This window comes from Pseudopodoces humilis, chromosome 11 (assembly GCF_049639895.1).
Source record: "Pseudopodoces humilis isolate 2021_Gansu_Grassland_sample_001 chromosome 11, ASM4963989v1, whole genome shotgun sequence".
NCBI lineage: Eukaryota > Metazoa > Chordata > Aves > Passeriformes > Paridae > Pseudopodoces > Pseudopodoces humilis.
In genome coordinates, this window is record NC_142210.1 from 10,810,264 (window position 1) to 10,833,167 (window position 22,904).

A 22,904-nucleotide genomic window follows, 5' to 3' on the forward strand; every position below is an offset into this window, starting at 1 on the left:
ACATGCATCAGTCTACTGAAGGATGTTAGCATAGGTAGAGACTCACTGGTGTTGTCTGACAGCTTTTCTATGTTTGGTTTTCACCATCTGTATGCCTTCTTTTTTCTCTGTTCCCTGCCTGCATGTTTTCATATTTCTGCTTTAAGAATTGTCTGTACTGCTCCTACTCACTGAAAAGAAATTTTTCCTGATGCTTTATGTAAAACATAAAAATTAAGCATCATTAGTGTTTTAATTTTTTTTTTTTTCACGTTTCTAATGTCTATATGGATAAAGTGCTTGCAGCTACATTTGTAAACTGAGAGAAGGCATTTATTTAACTCTCAGCTTGTCATCATGGAAACTTACCCTCTGTGAAAGATGAACCTAGAGAAATAAAATAGCTGGTAATCTGAGTGAGCTCATGTCCTCTGCTGGTTAGACCATCCCTGTTATTATGTGTGGTCTTACATGTCTGCAAGCCAGGGGATGAATTAATACATACGCAGACAAATTACTGTATGGCAATTAATTGTGGCTGGAGATGAAAGCATGTTTCTCTACTTGCCCTTCTGTGATGAGAGGCATTCATCCACTCTGGTGGATGGCTGATTTATTGGCTGAGTTCTGATACTAGACACAATATGAAGAGGTGTTTTTAACTAGTAAATGAAAAAAAAAACCTAAAAGTGGGAGCATCTTGACAAGTCAGAAAAGTGGCCACATGATCTGTTTCTGATTCACTGGGATGTTCTCTTAAATTTCTTTCAAATGTATCTTTCATAGAGCTGGGAAAATACTATACACTAGTATTTTTCAGGAAGTTTAATATAATCATGAAAGTCACTGAAGATGTCATATCCAGCCTTACTTAGGCAGGATATGATTTCTTTTGGACTTGGTTTTGATTGGACTTCATTTATACCCATGTATGAATTACAGCTTTTTTGCTTTTAGAAGTACTCTCTTCATTGTGTAGCCAAGGCACAGGTAAGGCCATTGTACTGGACATGCTCAAATTCTCCTTGTATAAATATGTATATACATTATATTTATGGAAATATGCATAGATTTAAAAAAAAAAACAGGAGCAGGTAACGCAGTTGATTCATTTATGCTTTATTTTGGATAAAGACATGGGTGTGTTAAATGATTCTTTATTATACTAGGATGAATTAAGACAGCTTTCTGCAAAGAGATTGGCCAAAGGTGAAAGTACAAAGGGTACTGGTTGTTTCTGTACTGCTGTATTATTCATCATGAATAACACAAATGATACTCAATATATTTTTATATGATACAGCCATTAATTTCTTTCCATTATTTCAAACCTCTTGTTGAAAAAAAGTGTTCTGATACTTTGCTGTACATGAACATTCCTGCCATGTGTAGCCTTGGGAGCCAAGTGTAAGTGAAGGTGGCAGCTCAAATTGCTCCCAACAGATCCAGTTAATAGATTAAGGAAGGTCACCTTTAATAAACAGATACAGATCATCCCAGACTTACTCTTCAGAGGTAAGCCAAACCACATCAAAAGTTTTAAAGAACAGAAAATGTTTATCAGATTCTAGGATAAGAAATAAAATACAGTCAGACAGACTTCTTGTGTAAATAGTTTTTCTTGTGGCAGTGTGCTCTTCTAATAACAACATGCTTCAGATTTGAGCTTACTGATTGCAAATGATTTAATATTGCAGTAAGCATATATTAACTGATGTCCCTTTGACTAGAAGGTTTATAGATAATTTTGTTATAAGTCTTAAAAAAATAAGAAAATCTTGAACTTCACTATTTTCAATTTTGCTCTCTTGTTATATCTGTGCTCTGGCATCATAAGATAGCTCTTGAAAAAGCCACAACAAGATGGCACAAGTTCTAGACAGTTATCCCTCTGATCCACAGAGGATCATACTTACATATCTATGTCAGAGAAAGGAACGCTCATCTCCTAGAACTGTGTTTATCACACTTCATTTATTCCTAACAGTTACCATATCTTAGTACATGAATATGCATACGTTTACATAAGTTTAACAGTTGTGCTTTCATTCTACAGATATTGACAACAGTGGGTATGTCAGTGATTACGAGCTTCAAGACCTGTTTAAAGAAGCAAGTCTGCCCTTGCCTGGTTACAAAGTCCGGGAGATTGTAGAAAAAATCATTTTAGTGACAGATAGCAACAAGGATGGGAAAATCAATTTTGAAGAATTTGTCTCAGTAAGACATTCCCTTTGGATGTTTCTCTACTGTCTGATTTCTATGGAGAATTATGTGGTACAATAAGTAATATTGTTATATATAACTATTATTTTGAGTTTTCTGTGACAACCTAGAATATCCTATATAGTTATTTTCTAATTTTTATCTTTCACACTCCTATTTAATTTATTGGTTTGGATTTCAGCAGCATGTGAAAGAACAGTAATTGCAATCTGTTTTGTTTTCTGTTTCCTCCAAGGTGAGGGGAAGGACTGCATATTGTAGGAACTGTTGGGTCAGCCCTTGCTCTGACAGAAGAGCAGACAGTTAGATACCAGCCTCTGATTGCTCTTACTAGTGCTTCACTATGCTTAATCTCTATACTAAAGGCTGTTTTTTTCTGGGAGCGAGGTACAAGTTTTCCCTTTCACTGGGCAGATTTCAAAGCTTTAGGCTTTTCTAAATTAGAATCTCCACTGGTGCATTTTAAAAGAAACAAGAGTTTACCAGGCTGTTGGTTTGTGGGTGTTTGGGGATGATTATGTTTTGCTTTGAAGTTAGAGTACTGCTGCTAACTGCAGAAGGTTGCTTGTTGAATTAGTTACTGATCTTTCTTTCCGAGATTCTAAACATGCAAATATTTGCTTCCAGGTGTTAACTGTGTCTGTTACTTTGTCAGTCTGAGACCTCTGCAGTATTTGGGCAAACATAGGACATATTAGTATATCCAGTGTGGTTTACATTGCAGGCAGGTGGAAAATAGTATTAGCTTGATAAAGGAAAGGCATGTTTAACTGTCATGTCATAACCTTTTTTCATGCAAGGCATGTGGAGAAATAAGTGGGAAAAATGTAATATCATCAAAAATGTGTGTATCTTTAGTTGTGTTCTTCAGTTTACCAAAATATCTGTGAAAAAATTATGTGGATATTTGTATGTCTACTTTTTTAGATAGAATGGCTTAATAGAGGTATTCACTGTGAAATAATATGTTAGATATCCAGTATAGATATGGATATTCAAACATAATTATTTCTTTTTAAAACAGAAGTCAATATAAATATCAAGGAAAGTCAGGTTAACTACTTGACTCTAGACTGCTTACATGAATTAACAGTTATTTGAAGGTACAATCAATCACAAAATGCTTTCTATATTTTAAATTTCAGATTATTCAGGAATTGAAAAGCAAAGATGTTAGCAAATCATTCCGAAAATCAATAAACAAAAAGCAAGGTATTACAGCAATTGGAGGAACATCAGCAATATCTAGTGAGGGGACACAGCACTCTTATTCAGGTAAGAAATAATTAAACAGAGGCAAATTTTCCATGGGGGAAGACTCTTTAAATTTGCACTACAGATAAAACAGAGCCGGACTGGAAACTGTTGTTGTTGAAAGAAAATTAACATAGCAAAAGCATGTGGAGATAGACAAGGTAAGCGTGGGTGATATTTTATTAACTGTATTCAGTTGTTACTTAGTTTCACTTTTAGTTGAACTTGGAGGCAAGTTGGGCATCTGTGTGAGAGCAAAAGAGGAAAACAAACACTGACATCTTGTAGGGGGGAAAAATGGTCCCTTTGCCGTACTTCTAGTAAAGCTAGTCAAATTTTTGCCTTCATTATATGCTAATGGACTCTCACTCTTATGTTCAGATAAAAAATGAATCCTCATTTTCACAGTGGTAACTAACTTGAGCTACTAACAAACCACCACATATCCTTTCTGCATGGACTGGCCTCCTCAGCTGTTTCTGCCATTACAGAATTGTTCACTCCTGCATGGTTTTTGCATAGGCTGTCTCACACTGAAGAACCTGATTTTAGTATTTGATCTGTTTCTTTCTATCTTCCCCTCCTCCATGCAATTTAAGTTGGTAATTGTGCCTAATTGCATTGCAGGTGCTGGCCAGAGTGTGAATCCCCTTCTAGGATCATATTGCAATCAGCAATATTGCAACTTTTTTGATTGACTTAAGTCTGGAATTTGTGTGGTTCCAGATTGTGTAAAGGTTCTATGTATGAGGAAGATTTACTTTGATTAGCCAAAGGTGGCAAAAAGGTGGAATCCTACTCTTTCAGTAGGATTCCAGCACCAGCTATACCTGGCACATCCTCAAAGCAGAGGATTTGCTCCATCCCAAAGGATGACTGTAGGGCATCAGAGGTGATTCTTTGGATGCAGTTTTATTTTTGGTGGAGAGAAAACAAACTCCACTAGAGCACGATTCACCTGGCCTGGCCTCACCAGCCATCTTGTTTATGATGAGGTGAAGTGTGCTCTAGAATTTCACATTGTTTCCCACTAATGAGTCAGGTGCTTCTTGAGGTAGGGTGAATACCACCTGTACTGTTTGGGAATTTGGATACTGAGAGTTGATTGACTGTTATCCAAATAAGCTTTCTTAGATACATAGTAATAAATTATGCACTGAATATGAAAGAGAATTTAAAATTGAGATATTAAACTTCTTAAGTTTCTCAAAGCTAAAGACAGCTCAGCAGTTCAGATTGGTCTCAAAAGGCTGCCAGTCTCAGAAGTTCAGCAGAAGACTGAATGAAAAGCTGCATATTAAACAAACAGCGCATGGAGTGAGTTGTTAAAAATTTCAGATGAGACATTTTCCCGTCTTCTTTGTAATTGCTGGGAGACTGAATTTGAAGTCTACAATGAGGATGCCTTCCCTATGATGTTCCTATGATTTTTATATTATCCTTCAGAAAATCACCAGGTGCTTAGGGGGTGCAATGGGAGAAAGGGCAATCTGTACTTACCATTTTTTGTGTTCTTTCTGATTTTTCAAATAACTGACCTCTGTGGAACTAAGGGATTTTGTTGCAGATGAACCTCTTTGACCCAAGTATACTGTTACTAGTATGTATTCATGGCAATGTTAATCTTTTATTTTAATGCTGTCTTTCTTTTCAGAGGAAGAAAAAGTTGCTTTTGTTAATTGGATAAATAAAGCTCTACAAGATGACCCAGACTGTAAGCACCTCCTACCCATGAACCCATCAGATGCCAGTCTGTTTAAATCCCTTGCAGATGGCATCCTTCTTTGGTGAGTCCAAGGCTATGAGAAAGAAAAGAAATTAATCTCAAAGGTTAAATGCTGATCACAGTGACAAGAATTTGAAATCTTCAGATAGGCTTTAACATCAAGACTCCACTCTTAAATATTTCAATCTGGGTGCAAGATGGGGAAAATCTATTTACGGTTCATAAATTCAATACTTGAAATAATTAGAAAAAAAATCACTATTTTAGATAATTTTAGAAGTTACTAATTATTAATTTAATGTCATTAAATCATGGGATAGCAGGAACAGAAATCTGAATTAAATCCATTGCAAAACGGAGACCATATAGTAGGTCCCTTAACTTTAGTCTGCTGTAACTTTCTAGTTCAAGTGAATTACTAGTACTTACACACCATAGTAACAAGGGATTAGCTTATTAATATTGATGTGAATTAGTCTTTAAGATCCATGTAGATACAAGGTACTACAGAAATGCAGTATCTGAAGCAGAAATACTCTGATTATACTACAGTTTTTCAATGGATACCATTTAAATTACTTCGGTTTACAGTTGAAATCTTCTCAGGAACTTTCTTTGACATTTATAGGTATGATCTATTAGTTATAAAAGGAAAATGCAACATATTATCTGAATGACTGTGCAATTATTTAACAGGAGAGGAGATTTAGAGGATGGTCTTTTTTTTAATCTTGTCAGAAATATTTGCAGCTAGTTTAGTGTTAATAGTTTATAATCAAATAATATATTTTCTGAGAAGTGGAAGTTTGAATATACTCTTGACTTTTCTTCCTTAGCAAAATGATCAACTTTTCACAACCAGATACAATTGATGAAAGGGCTATTAATAAGAAAAAACTCACTCCTTTCACTGTTTCTGTAAGTACTGCACTAATTAAAAAGTAAAGTATTTTTCTGTTTTAATGACAGTTCTCCTGGTGGAGGAAAAAAAAATCAAAAATTATATGTAATAAAAAAATCCAGAAACATGAGTTTGTATTTTCTATTAAACTCTACTGCATTCTCCTATTTCTTAGATGATTTACAGAAAAACTAGTTTTTTCTTGCTTTCCCTAATTCTTTCCCTATTAGCTATTTTTGTTTTGCCTTATGTAGTACCGGAAGAAAATAATTTTAGACTTTGAGTGGATGGCCAGGTTGTATTTTAGCCATGCAGAAAGTATCTGTATGGCTGTATACTCTGTGATACGATGATGCACTTTCAATACCGGAGGGCAACTAGGACAGAAAATGAGATCTAGTTTTAATTGCGTATGAAGTCATGGAAAAGTTGGACAGCAACAGTTTTTAAGAACTTAGTTTGGGTTTAAGAAAACAGGTCTGGAAAGGGAAGTAGATCCATAAGTTACTGGCGCAGTGAGAAAAAACTGCTGATGAAAAACCACAATTAAATGGCAGACTTTTCATTTTAGGCAGTGACATTAAAATCTGAAAAGTTAGACCACGCCAAAACCCTCCAAGTGGGTTTTGTAATTGCTACTTATTTAAAGAAGATTTGTCAGCAAAGATGATACTGCGTGTGTTTATGTTGCCTCTCTAGACAGAGAAATATGACGCAAAATATAGTAACACTGATGAGAGCTGCCAGCTATTTTTTCTTGGAATCTTTGTCAATATCTTTGACAACCACTAGCTTTGCTTTGAATTTCAGGGTTTTGAATTGCTGTGATTTTCTTATGTTCTTCATTCAATTACAGTTTAACAATTGCTTGACTAAATGTGTAAGATTTAAGATGGGATGACAGTATTGTTTAATTTGTATAACTGGTACTTATGAATTGCAGAAAGTATTTTGATTAAAGTATTCCTCAGTAATCCCAGCTGCAAAAGGGTCCATAATTTTTTGGTGGGTCCATATTAAATACTGTCATTGTTTTCATTAAATTTTGGTACAATGCAAGGTAGTTCACAACCTCCAATTTTCCATTGGAAGCCATTGAACTAATGCATTATTTCTTCTAAAGTTTAGTATGAACAATTTTACTAAAAAATACAATCTCACAAGTTTATTAAATGATGATATTCCAAATAGGAAAACCTAAACCTGGCTCTGAACTCAGCATCTGCCATTGGCTGCACAGTTGTCAATATTGGATCACAAGATTTGCAAGAAGGAAAACCACACTTGGTATTAGGACTCTTGTGGCAGATCATTAAAGTTGGCCTTTTTGCTGATATTGAAATCTCTAGAAATGAAGGTAAGAGTAATGCCAGGTATAGCAATGTCAGCCACTTGGAATTAGCTCAGACCACAACAGCAGTGATTTTGGCTTTCTTTCAAAATTCTTTCTTTTGCTTTTAGCTCTTATTGCCTTGCTAAATGAAGGGGAAGAGCTGGATCAGTTAATGAAGCTTTCCCCAGAAGACCTCTTGCTACGCTGGGTGAATTACCATCTGGCCAATGCAGGGTGGCAGAAAATCAGTAACTTCAGCCAAGACGTTAAGGTATGTGTTCTTTGCTCTCATAATCAAACACAGTGGTATTAAAACACACAATGAATAGAAAAAAACTGTCAGATCAGAAGAATTTAGATGCACTAGTAATCTGCTTTCTCTGGCTGTAGGTTTATCCTGCATTTTTCAGCATTAAAAGAGCATTGTTTTGATCTCTTCTATCCTATTTAGTTGCTCATCCCCTGTATTATCATATCAGAGTGCAAAGTGAACATTTCCAACAAGCTGATGGTTAGGGAAGTTCTAATGTCGTAAGATGGCTATTAGAGTTATTTAGGATAATTTGCACCACCTAATTAGTTGCCTAATAACTGCCAGTCACTGCTTTGCTGGTGTGTCAGCTGACTGACGTGGGCTGAAAGGTTCCTTGGTGCAGGAGGCAGAGCTGCAGAATTCTCTCTTCAGTCATTCTGCAAAGGCATGCAGAACATTGTAGTAGCCCAGCTGACCAGAGAACACAGCAACTTTTTAAAATTGAAAGCAAAGGAGGAAGATTCACTAAGGTGGTTAGACCTCCTTTCATTGGAGAAAACCATGTCCTTAATTTCAAGTTATATCTTTTCAAATGCTACAAAGAAGGTTGTTATTAAAGCAGGCTGTAACTAAGGTTTTATATGAAAACTGCTACTATGGTAAAAATATTATATGGTGTTTGAGAGAAGTAGTAAATACTTGTAGGACTAGTAGGGGTTTATTTTGTCTTCTAGTTTGTTACTGCAAAATTGATCCTTTTTGTGGGTAACCATATAAATTTGCCCTGAATATCTTAATTACAACACTCTAGTTAATATTCAGCAGAATAAATGTAATTAGCATTGTCCAGAATAATGAGCAGATACTCATTTTCTCTGTCATTTGGCTAAGTTCTTTGTGAAACGGGGTAGTAAAATGGCTGTATGATCCATATTCACTGAAATTGGGGTGCTGTATTTTTGACTCTTATGGCTTTTGGATTGGACCATTACAGTAAAAATGTCTAGGAAAGGCTACATACTTGCTGCTCTTTCTTTTTTTTTTTTTTAATATTACACTGTTTGTTTTAGGATTCAAGAGCATACTACCATCTGTTAAATCAGATTGCACCCAAAGGAGATGACCTTGAACAATTGCCCATTAAAATTGACTTTACAGGATTTCACGTAAGTATACAGAAATGTAAAAATAGACTGGAATTATCTGGGACCTCTGTATATGTCCAAAATTCTGGTTATCCCTGAATCCTCTTTTGTTTCCTAATGTGTGCAAAAACCCAGCCAGATTCCTTAGTGTTAAAAGAGCTTAAATGAGCTAAAACTTGAGTAAGTTCTACAGTGCTGTTGAAACAGGATAATGCATCATGCAGTCTAAAGTTTGGAGCTATGTTTTACTTGGAGTAGTGTATATTGATTTTCAGCTGGGTCATCCAACAAAAATATTACAACATCCTGCTCAGTTCTCCTCTTCTGGAATTCAGACAAGGAAAAAGAGTAGACTTCAGAAACGGTTGTTCCTTCCTCTAACTAAATAGTATTTAGAAATAACATGTGAGCCCTTCCAATAACCAGCAGCAAAGTGTGGCATCTATCAAGCTTTAAGTTGTAAAAGGGACAGAGGGTCTAAGACCAGCCTACACTGATATGAAAACACTTGTTTAAGCTGCTTCATAATGCTTGTTGGAAGGATTATTCTGAGTGCATTTGATACAAAGTTGAACTGCATGCCTGAGATACCTATATATCAGTCAGAATCTAAAGTAGAATCTCGTTATTCATTATAATCATGAAACCCATGTGCAAGATTATTTGCTTACATGCTTTAGTTCTCTTAAATTCCTTGTTTGCTCTTGTTTGAGATTTTTTGAGAGTGAGAAAGAAGTTAATTTTTTCCATGTAATTTCCTACTTTTCATATGATCACATTTTGTAATGAACCAATATATTATTAATAAAGACCATTGAACAAAACACATAAGTTGCCAACTTACAATGATTAAGAGAAAAAAAAATATTAAAAAGAAAGCAAGTTTGAAGCATTCAAACTCTTACTGATGGTTTTGGGCATCATCTGGAATTACTGCATTTGAGAATATCAATTTAAAGCAGTGGTGGTGAACCTTTGGTATATGTAGAAGGATACACAATATGGGAATCAACAGCCTGGAAATGGAAATATAATCTCTACACTCCTGGCTGCAGTTGCTGTGATTCATGAGGAGTGCTGTGCTGACAGCCACAGAAGTGAAGGACAGTAGAATGCAGAGGGGAATTGTCATGGGCTCAGGCATTGGCAGAACGAGGGATGAGCTGGCATGGATCATTTAAAGATTACCTGATTCAGTAAAATCTAGTACTAGACTTAAGTGTAAATTAACTTTGTTTGTTTTTCTTTTTAGGATAAAAATGACTTGAGGAGGGCTGAATACATGCTCCAACAGGCAGATAAATTGGGCTGCAGACAGTTTGTAACTCCAGCTGATGTGGTTGCAGGCAACCCTAAGCTCAATTTAGCTTTTGTTGCAAATCTCTTTAACACATATCCAGCCCTGCACAAGCCTGACAGTTCGTCTTATGATCTCAATTTATTAGAAGGTACTCAACTTTCTAACTATACAGACGATAAGAATAGTAGTGATTTCTACTTAGGTATTCCTTCTAGGTTGTCATATAGGATCCCTGTGTGCTGGTGCCTGTGTTTACTTACTAGCAGTCAATATAAGCCTTAGTAGAAAACCCCAGTAGTGTGTACATTGTTCACTTATGTTAGCCTGACCAAATGGTTATTCCTGAATAACCTTCTGTCACTCATTTGCAGGAGCAAAAACTGTCCTCCTACTTTCCTTTCAGTTTCCTGTGCTTCTTTCCATGCTATTTATATTTTAGCTGATGTACAAATTCTAGCTTTTCTTTGCAGTGCTATGTTAAGCAAGTGTAATAGTTTTTAAAAGTATTTTTCACATAGTGCATTTATATATGTGTATGAGTTTGCTGCCTCTTAAAGTAGGAAACATTTCTTTTTTTAAAAAGGCTTCTGTATCAGCAGCCTATATTAATCTATTGTATCAACAGCCTGTATAGATCTTATCGTATCAGGGAATTTGGCCTTTAACTGTACAATTCAGATCTCTAATGCCAGAGATAAAGAGATAATTGGTAACAATCTTTGGCTGTTGCCCTTGCTGTGGACCAGCTAATCTGGGATAATGGAATGGCTCCTGCCAGTGTATTTCACAGTTGTTCACTGATCTCAAAGGAGTGTGAGAATCAGGGGTGCCGCACTCGAGGGAATCATCAGCAATGTTCACATAGTCCTCTGCACTGCCTTCTCGTGCCTTCCTCTTACTGTTCCTATCAGGTTTCCTTTCCATCTAGGTGAGTCCATCTTCCTTTGCTCCTGTTTTTTCATAATTTGTCTGTGCTGCTGCATCTCTGTGTCACGAATCTTGTACCCCTCAGAGCATTCTTGTTTCAGACTTCTTGCTCCTCTAGTTTCAGCTGGGTGCCAGCTGTGATCTGATAAAGGTTGTAGAGCACAGGACGTTGTGTTCCCTTTTCAGCTGTGATATCCCCAGTCATTGCAGTCCCTGTTGGCCAGGACAAATGACTGAAGGAAAGGTCTGCTCTTCCTCTGCTTCAGTTTTATTAGAAATTTCAGCTCTTGGAAATGTATACAGGAGCTGTGTGGAGGTAGAATATGTTCAGTTCAGCTTCTCTGCTCTGAAGATAAAGTTGCTGGTGTGATTTGAAATACTGAAAACTTGGTTAAATTGGGAAGAGTTTTCAATGGCATGGGGAAAAAACAGTTGAATTAGTTTGTGGACTTCCCTGAAACATTTAGATGAGATCAAAGTCCCAGCCAAACCACAAGTTACAATCAGCTGAATGCTAGGTTATCATTTTGTAATGATAAATACTGACCAAATTTAACTGACTATTTACAGTATATATTTTAGAGATGGATAATCATGCCAGTGTTATCTGTTCAAAGAAAAGTAGATGACTCCTTTTTGCCCTCAAATAGTAACTGCTATGGTGTCAAACCATCAGTATAGTTATTTCAGCCCAAAGACAATGCTGTTAATGTTTCTTTTTTCCTGTTAATGTATTATTTGTTTTCCATTGTCCTGTGTTTATACGAATGTTTTCTCAAGATAGTGATATAAAATATGACATTGATTTCTTTATAGTTTCATCATAGATTGTCTGTTGAAATCTGACTCATAATTTATAATGCTTTCCTGTTTTGCTTCATGAAATGCAGATTTGACCCCTCCTAATGTAGGTACTGTATTTAGTACTTTTCTGTACTCCATAACAAGTGTTTTTCTGCAATTTTTCATTCTTTTTCCCCTCCCCAGTTGTTTAATCATCTCTGTCCTTTTCTGGTTGTTTTTTTGCATTGTTCTTAACATTTTTCTATTGTTTTAATATGCCATCATAAGTAAAAGAGAAGGAAAAAAACCCCACAGCATATAAAATGAGGTCAAGAGTTGCAGTAAGTCAAATGCCATACAGGTATTTTGGGGGGTTTAGCCAGTAAGGGCTTTCCACAAACCAAGATGTCAAGCTGTAGGCATGTGTGGAGCTTCCTGAAAGTCTTTATTTTTCAGCATAAATTCAATCTTTTCAGGGACTGTCCCACCTGATCAGTATGGTATGGCTGTCCTCTTCAGTTTGAGAGTTAATGCTGTGCATAAACTGGCATCTGCCCTGATAATACATGTGGTGATGTGCACTGAAATAGAGAGCGCATATCTCTCACGAATACTGACAGAGCAAAATGAACATTTGGTCTGGTGTAGGGGTGGAGAGGGCAGTCTGGAGCTCAGTTATTGCACCACCTTTGCATGCTGCTGCTGCTGATCCAAGGAGCCTCTTGCCAATGGGGAAAGCAGCAGCTGGGAGTCAAAGTCATGCAGAAAGTTGAGTTCTTGGGGAGAGGAAGAGGAGTGGCTTGTGTCCACCCACTTTTCCTCCAGTGTAGATGTCCTGTGCTGTTGCTTAGATTACTGGCAGCCTTCATGGCTATCACCATGAGAAGGTTAAGAACTCCCACTCAAGCTGGCTGAACTTCAGATGCAACTGTATCTAGAGCACAGTTGTGTTCTAGAGATAATCTAAGATATATTTGGAGCTCTTTGGATTCTTGATCCCCTTCCCTACAGCTACTTTCTGCTCAGTTCCACAGGGTAATGATCTCAAAAAAGAGATGGCAATAAATATAAAGGATACTACCAAATTTGCTCCTCTCTCTTTTGTGTAGCTCTGCCCCCTTTCTGCAGTTTCCCAATGATTTTGGCTATCTGCTGCACCACTCAGCAGAAGATATGCTCCTGATAGGATCACAAGGTATATTTTGAATAAAAGAATAGAGAGAAAAAATTGGTCAGCCATCTGGAAAACTTACGAAAACTCATGTATTGCATGATAAAAGGATTTGTTTAGAGTGGCATATTAAATATAGTATGCTGGGTTTAGTTCCTGGACTCCCACTTTCCCAAAGGGTTTTGACCAGCTTGCATGCTCTTGCTCCTGCTTTGCTACTTTGGATTCCCCTGACAGTGTTAAGCAAGCATTTTAAAATCCTCAGTCTGAGTGCAGTTGCTGAGTACCTGTTTTTGTGGCTATGCTCTTTAATAAGAGTTCACTAAATAACCTCAGTACTGTCTTTGTAATGGACAAGTGTTCTTAAAAGCACTTTGCAGTCAGTATTTTAGGTACAGCAAATCAACTCAAAGCTCAGTAACCATAAAATCATTTTAAAAAGCACTTCAAAATACTATAATCTCAAAGATACTCTTTATAAACTTAAACTGTCATTCTTGAGTTATAATTGTTTCTTAAATGGAAAAACTGGTATTTTTAATAAATTTCTCACAAAGTGTGATTCTTTTATATTTTAATGTGGCAAGAAATATGTGAAACAAAGCTCTCTGATGATCATGCAGAATAGTATTTTTCTTTGTTTCTTCTGTTTCATCAGCGGCTCTTTGGTTATTTTTACAAGTAAATATTTGAAACAAACACTAATTTGAATTGCATATAAAAAAAATTTAATTTAGAAAATGTATTAGTAAGATGAATGTCAACTATTTAATAATAATTGGAAAGGAAAGAACCTGGTAAGGTGGCTGAAACTTTTAAACTAAAACTTATTTTGTCAGAAATTGTAAACTACAGCTGAAATTTCTGAAGTCCAGAGCTTTTTGTATAAAAGGGTAAGAGACCTAGATTAAAATGTTAACTTCTATCTAAAAAGCAACATTATGACATAGGTCTAGGCATGGAAAGATAATGTTAAAGAGATTTTACTTCTAATCTGATAATAAATACATGTTTACACAGTAAACATTTCATTTTACAAAAACATTCGTTATTCTGTAGTCAGCCTAGAACTGCAGTACTAAATGAGACAGTTTTCATCCTATATAAACCTCATCAGACAAACGTGGTACTTGTTTGGAGAGGTTTTCTCCCTCCGTAGTGTCTTCGCTATTTTCTTAACTGGATTATCAGCCCAGGGAGCAAAGTGAAGAGGTTATTCCAAGCTCAAATATTCAGGCTAAATATTTTCTCAAATGCTCCTCTTTGATGCAAGAGAAAACAGCTTATGAAGCACTGATTCACGTGTAGATGGCCACAGAGATGTTAAAATTTAGGCAGTGTTGTATGTAGAAAATTAATTATTGCAAGCTCTAATTTTATAGTGAAAGAGATTTAAGACTCAGGATTGCAATAGTAAAAGCAATCTAAGTCAGGAAAATGGAGGTTGGGATTTACTTCCTAATGAATTTTATGCAGTTCTTGTAAGTAGAATTGCTGGTTAAAACTCTGAAGATAACTGGCCTCCACAGCAGTATAAATAGCTTCACAAATTTAACCAATACTGCCTCTCCACATTTTCAGTTCAAAGAACTAAAAAAAATGAAATCTGTTGCTTTGGGGAGGCCCTTGGCAAGTTAGTACTGTCAGCTTCTGTGAGAGTGGAGATATAGTGCCTCATGTGTTAGTACTGACTTTTAATGAAAAGATGTCATTTCAAACAGATCTAATGGTACTGTTGAATGCAGTTTCCACTCATTTTAATTTCAGGAAATTATTATAAATCATCTCCGAGATATGTTAATTATATGAAATAGAACAAAAATTTATTTCTGTATTTTATCAAATTGTATTTACTCAGATAAATGTCTAATAGTCTAATAGTACTCTTCCCTGTAGTGCCCCTGCCCTGTGCCCAGAACTGAGTGAATCTGAATTGGATAGGATTGCCTTGTAGTATAGACTACTGTTTGGGAAATTATGAACATATTTTGGGGTGGGAGAGGGGTGTGGGGGGGATATAAGCATTTAAATGTTGCTTATTAAATTGTTTTCTCCAATAACTTATATAGAATTATGTTTGTGACCATAGGAGAAAGTAAGGAAGAAAGAACTTTCAGAAACTGGATGAATTCTCTGGGTGTAAGTCCATATGTTAATCATTTATACAGGTAAGATATTTTAAAAATAATTATTTGACTTTCCTTGGGTAACAGGGGAAGAAAGAAGGAAAGAAGAGAGGGAAGTTGTATTTCTACTAGAATAGTGATTTTCAGGTTTCCACTTCAAAACTGGTCTGTAGGACCAAATTAAGCAGTATCTGAATTGAATATTCTAGTCATAATCTAGATAAACTAGAAAACCTAAGAAGGTTTAAATCTTCCCCCCTCACTCACTTGTACATTGAATTACACTTTTTTAAAAGTAGAGATAATTTTGTTTCATGCTGCAAAATTTTTTATTTTTTCAGTAGAATGTAAGAAGCTCTGCAATGTATCCCTCAGATAAAGGGCTTTATAACAAGCTTTTTAGGTGCTTCTGGTCGCTTTCAAATTACACCAGAAGTTGATTCAAATCCTGTCAATACAGTATGAGATTGAGGGAGCAAATGGGAACACCTGCTTGTATGTATATTTACTAATTGATTTCATTATTTCTGTTTTCTGACCTCTGTAAAGTGATCTGTAGGTAGGTTAACATGGAGAATTTCATTTATAAAGTAGCTGATGGGGATTATCAGTAATGTAACATATGATGGGAAAATAATACTTTTCCTCCTATTCTTCTTTTGCAAGATAATTTCATTGGTTTTGATTATTCTGTAGCAAAATACATCTGTAGGCATCTGCAGATAAAACATGAATATTTAACATTTGGGAAAGTCCTAAGAGAACTAAAATTAGATCAATAAATTAAAACTATCTTAGCAGCTATTTTGTCTGTGCCTGCCCTATGAAAGTAATTATTTAATTGAAACATGTGTCTGAGCTTGCTTCACTAAGATTTGTGAAAATAATGAAATTAAATGCAGAATTTGGTGTACATGATTGCAGGAATCAAGCAATAGAATATAGGCCGGTTTCTTTACAGAATAGCACCAGTTTTTATTTAAGTGTCTGGAATTTTTCAGCAACTTAATTACACTGTGAGAAGTCTCAAGTGCATACCTTCATTGTCAATCTGTGCTTCTGTGCTTAAAAATATCATTTTGCTCTGGTTTAGTGACCTTTCTGATGCTTTAATCATCTTCCAACTGTATGACATGACACGTGTACCTGTTGACTGGAGCCACATCAACAAACCTCCTTACTCATTACTTGGTGGCAACATGAAAAAGGTGGGTGGATGCCCTGGGAGGCAGCCCAGCTTCACTGGCTCCCATTGTGCTGATGGCAGTCTGTGTGGTTGAGATTTCTGTGCTACTGAGACAATCCTGGGGAGGAAAAAAAAGGAAAATCTATTTTTCAGATATTATCCCAAAGAAGAAATAGCAGTTATAGCATATATCACCTTAGTTTCTAAATGTGGACACCTTTTGGCAATACTTAATTTATGGCCTGATTTGGATTTATAAGGCCTGACATGGCTGTTGTTGCTGGATGCTCCTATACTGTAAGGCATTTCCTCCCAGAGCAGTTTTATATGCTTTTCATAGGATTTGGGCACGACTAACAGAATCAAAGCTTTCACTTAGTTTTGTGACTATTGTGAAGCCTGAAATGTAGATGATAAAAATTACTGCCTGTTTAAGAAGATCACATTTCAATATCTTTTAATGTATGGTTTTGATATAAATATATTTTATTCACTGCCTTAGTGGAAACTTGTTTTTTTCAAATGTGGAAAAAATTATCATTGGAATCTTGCATAATTACATTTACATTAAAATCTGTATTATTTTAATTACAGTGTTGCTAGACTAGAAAAGTTTTTCTAGCTTCAGATCTCACTGTAGGTAACAGTAAGCTAAAGTAATTTAAAATACATGTAGATTTTAGGTCTGTATTGAAGAAATATTAATGTGTTTTCATTATTTGGACACAAAATTTATTTTCAGATTGAGAATTGTAATTATGCAGTGGAACTTGGGAAGACAAAAGCCAAATTCTCACTGGTTGGTATTGCTGGACACGATCTAAATGAAGGTAATCCAACTCTGACTTTGGCTTTGGTATGGCAGCTGATGAGAAGGTAAGTTAGGTGCAGAGTATGAAAGATGTGTAGATCTATGTCTGTATATCAAGGCAAATTAAGGGTAGTGTTCAGGTCACCTAACTGGTATTGTAGAGAGCAATCTCTGAACACCCCTGTTATTAACACTAAAATTGTATATGTGTTTTGTAATTTTACATAATGTGCAGTAATTGCAACCACAATTTATAGGGACAGTTAATGCCTTATAAACTAGAAACTGTTACTAAAATTATAAATCCTGCTGCAAGAACCCAAGGAAGTGGTGATACATGTACTATAGAAGTTAAAAGGGTAAAAACTTGCAGGCCATCACAACTACAGTTACATAAGTATCATCAAATCAAAATTTTACTACTGTATTGAGCAAGAAAAAATAATTATAAAGTGATTTCATTACAGATTTTTATTGCAAATGTTTTCCTCAAATTAGTTTTCTTAGACCTATCCCAAAACACTTACTGTTTTTTGTTCTCAGACAGCTGTGATTCATTTTTTTTTCCCCACTAGGATGGTAGGGAGCCATTAAAACTTAGAAAGAAAAATGAATTATGATGTACTAAGTAAAACAAATGCATGAAGATGTTATAGTGAATAATATGAAATTTGGGATATTATTTTATTCTTTTATTCGGTAACCACTGAAAAAATTATTTCAAGTACTATATAGTTTGTAAGGTAAGGGTACCTTATGAAGAGGAGTACTTGGCATTGTTACTGTGATGAAGTAATATTTTACCTTTGCTTAACTTTTCTTTGTAAGAAAAGTTGAGTTCTACCATTTATTTTAACTTGGGCTCATGTTCTCTTTATTGAAGGTATACTTTGAATGTACTATCCGACCTTGGAGAGGGTGAAAAAGTAAATGATGAAATTATTATTAAGTGGGTGAATCAGACACTTGCAAAAGCAAATAAGAAAACTTCCATTAAAAGCTTCAAGGTAATCAATTTTATTTACTTTTCTTTCCACATTTAATAAGACCTGGGATTTTTAACCTGATCTGTTAACAATTTGGTTTTAACAGTGGCTCTCCCATCAGCTAGCAGAATTGTTTATGGAAATATTTCTGACAGTCTTTGAGTCTTCAAAAGTATTTTACAAATCTATTGACAGATAAAAGAAATTATAGTAGCTGCAGTAAGATACAAAACAAAAAGCTCAACAACAAAGAGAAGAAAAAGAAGTTTAAGCTTTTGAAGGGGCATCTGTCTGAAGTTACCAGTGTTTGGGCATGGCATGTCGTATATTTTCCAAATTTTTAGATATAGGCACTCTCATGCTTGTACGAGTAACAAAAACACTTTTGGAAATAGCGGGGCAGATGACCACTTCTCCCAGGAGCTGCTAAAAAGGATCTCACGTGTGAGCGAGCCGGGAGAAGGAGCCTGCGGTAACCAGCGACACCTTGTGTCATCCTGGCCACTGCTGGGGTGCCGGGGGAAAACGGGACCTCTTCCCATTCAGCAAATAAGAGCGCATAGATAAAGGAAGCTTTCCTTCCACATTATTTAAGTGTTCAAAAAGAAAGAACACATATATGTGTGTCAGCTATGTTATTCTGTGTGAATCTCTTGCTCTCGAAACGGCTGATTAACAATTGCACACAAATGTAATGTTCTTGTAGCCTGTAAGGTTCATGTTATAACATGAAGCATTTATGTCTGTGGTTCAAAACAGGAGAACATTGCAAGTTTAAAATATTTTAAAGTTCCCTATGTTATGAACTTTAAGTGACCATTATTAATAAAAAAAGTAAGTAAAAATATTTCATTTTCACTTTAGAAGGTAACTTGGGTCTTCATTTTTTTATGAGATGTTGCTGCTCCTCTTATTTCAACATATAGTGTTATAATGGTGGTATTAAGTAAGTTGAAAGTATGACAAGAATATGTCCAAATCTTGCCTTTGGTATGCCTGTGTTTTTGGGGGGATATTGGTTGTGTTTTTAAGGTCATTCAAATGGTGTTTTTAAGATAATTCAACTGATAGTTGATCAATAAAGGTAAGGAGGTGCTGATGTAAAGTGACACTATTCAGCATTCATTTTTTTACTACTAATTTTTTACAACATTCACATAAATATTGCCTTTCATTATTTGGATTTTGGGACTACTGTGGCAAGCAGACCATAGAGAATGCAGAACTGCCTTATATTTCACTGTGGACTATGAAAGCCAAGTTCTATTGTATTGCCATTAGTTCAAACAGTAAAAATGATAAAGGCATGTCTTATGGTCTTGGGGATATACTCCATGCATTTAATGTCTTGAAGCAGAATTATATTAGTATTTTTACATGTATAATTAGTATGATAGCTCTGCAGGACTTCCCTGAATTGGCAGTCATAGTTCTGACCTGGGGCAAAAGGCAGCTGTGCCCCATGGGTTGTGCTCAGCCACTGTAGGGCCTGCACGAGCCTCACTGGCACCAGCTGTGCTTGCTTTGGCAGCAGCATCTTCTTCTCTGTCCAGACAGTTGGGATGAAATGATTGCAGCAACAGGACTTGCTCTTTTAAGGATCCCTATGTATTAAATATGAAACACAGACTGCTCACACTAGCTCAGAATAACATCTGAGTTGAAAAATTATAAAAAGAGTGAGCCATAAACTACTGGACAAAATAGTTCTATGGCAGGTAAAAGAGGAAAATATACATGTGGGGGCCTGTAAGGATCTTTTTGTTGTATTGAAAGTCTGGTCCTTAAAATTCTATCAAAATTCCCTTCCTTCCTTAAGGCTTAAGAAGGGAAGTTGGATGAAATAAATTTAAACCTTTTGTGCAATAACGATACAAGCATGGTGAACATTATAATACTGATTGCAGGAAAGAACATTAGAATTCATAAAGGGTGAGGAAAACCTTCACACTATGAAGTAAGAAAACAAGCTTCTGTCTTTCAGTATGCATGCAGGATGTGCTGTAGGGTTTTTTGCATTTTGAAGATGGAATAATCAAAGCAGATTCCTTAAACTAATCTTGTGTGTCTTTTTCTTTTAGGACAAATCAATTAGCTCTAGCTTACCTGTCCTAGATTTAATAGATGCCATTGCACCAAAAGCAGTTCGTCCAGAAATGGTTAAGAGAGAAGACCTTTCTTACCAAGACAAATTAAATAATGCCAAGTAAGTTTTAAATGAATGCTTCACATTTTCCTAAAATGCAGGAAATGCATGAATTCACAATGTAATGCTTGATTTACTGATTTGTTAAGAGAAGGATAACACTAATATTATTTTTTAATAGAATATAAATTCTAATATTTATTTTTCTAGTGTATCTAAAATTAACCCAAATTCTCAGCTGATATGACCTACCACCACTGCACTGTAATTGGTTTCTTAATAGTCTGCCATACCTCATATTGTTTTTGACTGAAATAAATGCTTTGATAACCAGTAGCAAAACATCTGCCAGTACAATTGCCAGTACATGCTTTCTTCACAATAATGTCCATTTTCTAGTAGAGCCTAAGCACTGTTAAACAGGCATATCCAGCTATTGAAATCTGGTTTTGTTGTTGTGGATTTTGACCTATTAGTAGATGCCAGAAAAATAACAGTATTTGTTTTCTCTTTTTTTCCAAGGTATGCCATTTCAGTTGCTCGAAAAATTGGTGCTCGTATTTATGCCCTCCCAGATGATCTGGTTGAAGTGAAGCCAAAAATGGTGATGACAGTGTTTGCATGTTTGATGGGAAGAGGACTGAACAGAATAAAATAATGCAGACACATAATATAACTTTCTGCCATGTTAAGCACAATTAATGCCTCGCAGTTTACAGAGTTCTGAAACTTAGTATGAGAAAAATTGTATGCACAAATATACTCATCAATTATCTTTTAATAATGTGTTTATATTAGTTTATTTTCTTCACTTTCATAACACATGAATTATTTATGGATAATACCATTTTCAGAATATGTTCATTAACAAATTAACATCATAGATTTGTATTGCATACCCATATGAATCAAGCTTCATTTGCATTAGTTTCCATAGCACTGTAAGAACCTTCATTGTTTTACATATGTTGTTTCAGGACCAATTATGAAACACTGTTTGATTTTTGTTGGTGTTACTTACATATAGTCATACAAGTCTCAAGGTGCATTCCAATCCTGTTGGATTGGACTCCAAACTGCACAGAAATTATCATCCTTGCCTTATTCTTGGAGAGCTTAACTCTTGTTGGAGCCAATGAGAGTCTTGTCATTGACTTCAGAGCAAGTAAAGGCCTGTGATAATGTCTGGTAACTAATGAATACTGATTAAACTGATGAAACTTTTTTTGTGGGAATTATCTTTGTGTAGTAGTAGTAGTTTTGTTCTGTTACTTAGCAGAAACTTGTACAAACCACACTGTATGAAAAAAACAGCAATAGAAAGCAGAAATGTCCTGTCATTATTAAGTCTGCGTATGTGCTAAGTCTTGCGGTTGGACTAAACAACTGTCGGTTGTGTTTTTTTAACCTTTTCATAAAATATTGTATTAAGAGAACAATAAAGAGCTGGCTAGTCTACTATGTGATTTCTCATTACTGTAATGCATTTCCTTATATATCATTCCTTTGATTTTTCTAAAGTGTGTATTGTGTGTGCAGAGGTTTTGTGTAGAAAGACTAGTGCATCGTCATTGAAATCTGTAAATTTTTATTAGTAATTTTAAAGTAACTATTTGTACTCCTTTTTTCATCAGCTGTGAATTTTCACTTATGCTGAAGCTGGACATTTAATAAAGTTGTTACCAAAAGCCAAACAATAAGACAGCTAAATCAAAATTCAAGAGATTATTTTTTTAAGTATGAAGTTTCTGCTTTGTCTCAGGTCCTGAGGCCAGTCCTAAGTGTGGCAGAACCCAAGAATCCTGATGAGTGAGCACTTGCACTAAGTTTTACATCTTCACTATCATGCACACAATACAGCAACAGTAAGGGATGCATCCATCCAGTTTCAATTATATAATGGGATAATGGGGACTGGAGGGAATTAAGTGCTTGGATTTTAATCAGTTTGCCTCTGCCTATTTACTGGTTTGCGTTGTTGGGACAAGACTTGATTTTTATTCCCAGTCCAAGATGATGACAGGGCCTTGTACAGAATTTGAGTTCTGGGGACAACTCAGTCCAAGTCATCATTCAGGAGAGGATAAATGGAGGCTTAGTCTCTATACTGTAAGAATAAATGATCTCTTATTAAATTATGTAATCCTGAAGTACTGTATTTATCTGACAGACACTTGGTACCTTATTCCATAAAGGCCAGTCTTTTCTATTTTATAAACTATTGCTTTAAGTGTCCGGAATTACTTCAAAGTTGCTCTGTGGGAATTGAATTTCACGGGCCACCCTCACTCAGATGCTGTGAGCAGGGCCGCAGTTACTACAGCAGCAGGGAGCGAACAGATTTAAGTGCAACCGCAGCCCTGCGGCCGCCCAGCAGCTGCCGCAGCGTGAGCGCTCCGTGTCCCAAGGCGCCCTCGCTCGCAGGTGCCCCGCGGCCCGCACCCGGCACTGGGGAGCGGCACGGCCGCGTTCGGAGCAGCGCCGGCGCCTTCGGCCCGTGGCCCCAGCGCTCCGCCCGCCCGCCTGCGCTGCCCCGGCGGCGGGGCCGGAGCCTGCGCACTGCGGCGGGGAGCGCCCGCCCGGCCCGGCCCGGCCCGGCCCTGCCCTTCCCTGCCCTGCCGGCCCCGCCCGGCCCTGCCCTGCCCGCCCGC

The 22,904-nt window shown here is 36.3% G+C and overlaps 1 protein-coding gene across 6 annotated transcripts in view; it reads left to right on the forward strand.

The window, feature by feature from the left end:
- Nucleotides 1-21,714, forward strand: part of PLS1 (plastin 1) — a 40,673-nt gene extending 18,959 nt beyond the window's left edge. For 5 of the 6 annotated variants that reach the window (XM_088060958.1, XM_088060961.1, XM_088060960.1 and 2 more), the window contains exons 3-17: nt 2,036-2,199; nt 3,351-3,480; nt 5,114-5,246; nt 6,022-6,103; nt 7,278-7,443; nt 7,548-7,690; nt 8,743-8,838; nt 10,070-10,265; nt 11,935-11,955; nt 15,088-15,166; nt 16,218-16,332; nt 17,053-17,186; nt 18,005-18,128; nt 20,189-20,313; nt 20,776-21,714. In XM_088060958.1, coding sequence (XP_087917084.1) covers nt 2,036-2,199; nt 3,351-3,480; nt 5,114-5,246; nt 6,022-6,103; nt 7,278-7,443; nt 7,548-7,690; nt 8,743-8,838; nt 10,070-10,265; nt 11,935-11,955; nt 15,088-15,166; nt 16,218-16,332; nt 17,053-17,186; nt 18,005-18,128; nt 20,189-20,313; nt 20,776-20,911 — 1,844 coding nt within the window. In that variant the 3' untranslated portion in view covers nt 20,912-21,714. The remainder of the gene's footprint in view (nt 1-2,035; nt 2,200-3,350; nt 3,481-5,113; nt 5,247-6,021; nt 6,104-7,277; nt 7,444-7,547; nt 7,691-8,742; nt 8,839-10,069; nt 10,266-11,934; nt 11,956-15,087; nt 15,167-16,217; nt 16,333-17,052; nt 17,187-18,004; nt 18,129-20,188; nt 20,314-20,775) is intronic. The other variant, XM_005527066.2, reaches the window with a different exon arrangement.
- Nucleotides 21,715-22,904: the final 1,190 nt, after the last annotated feature.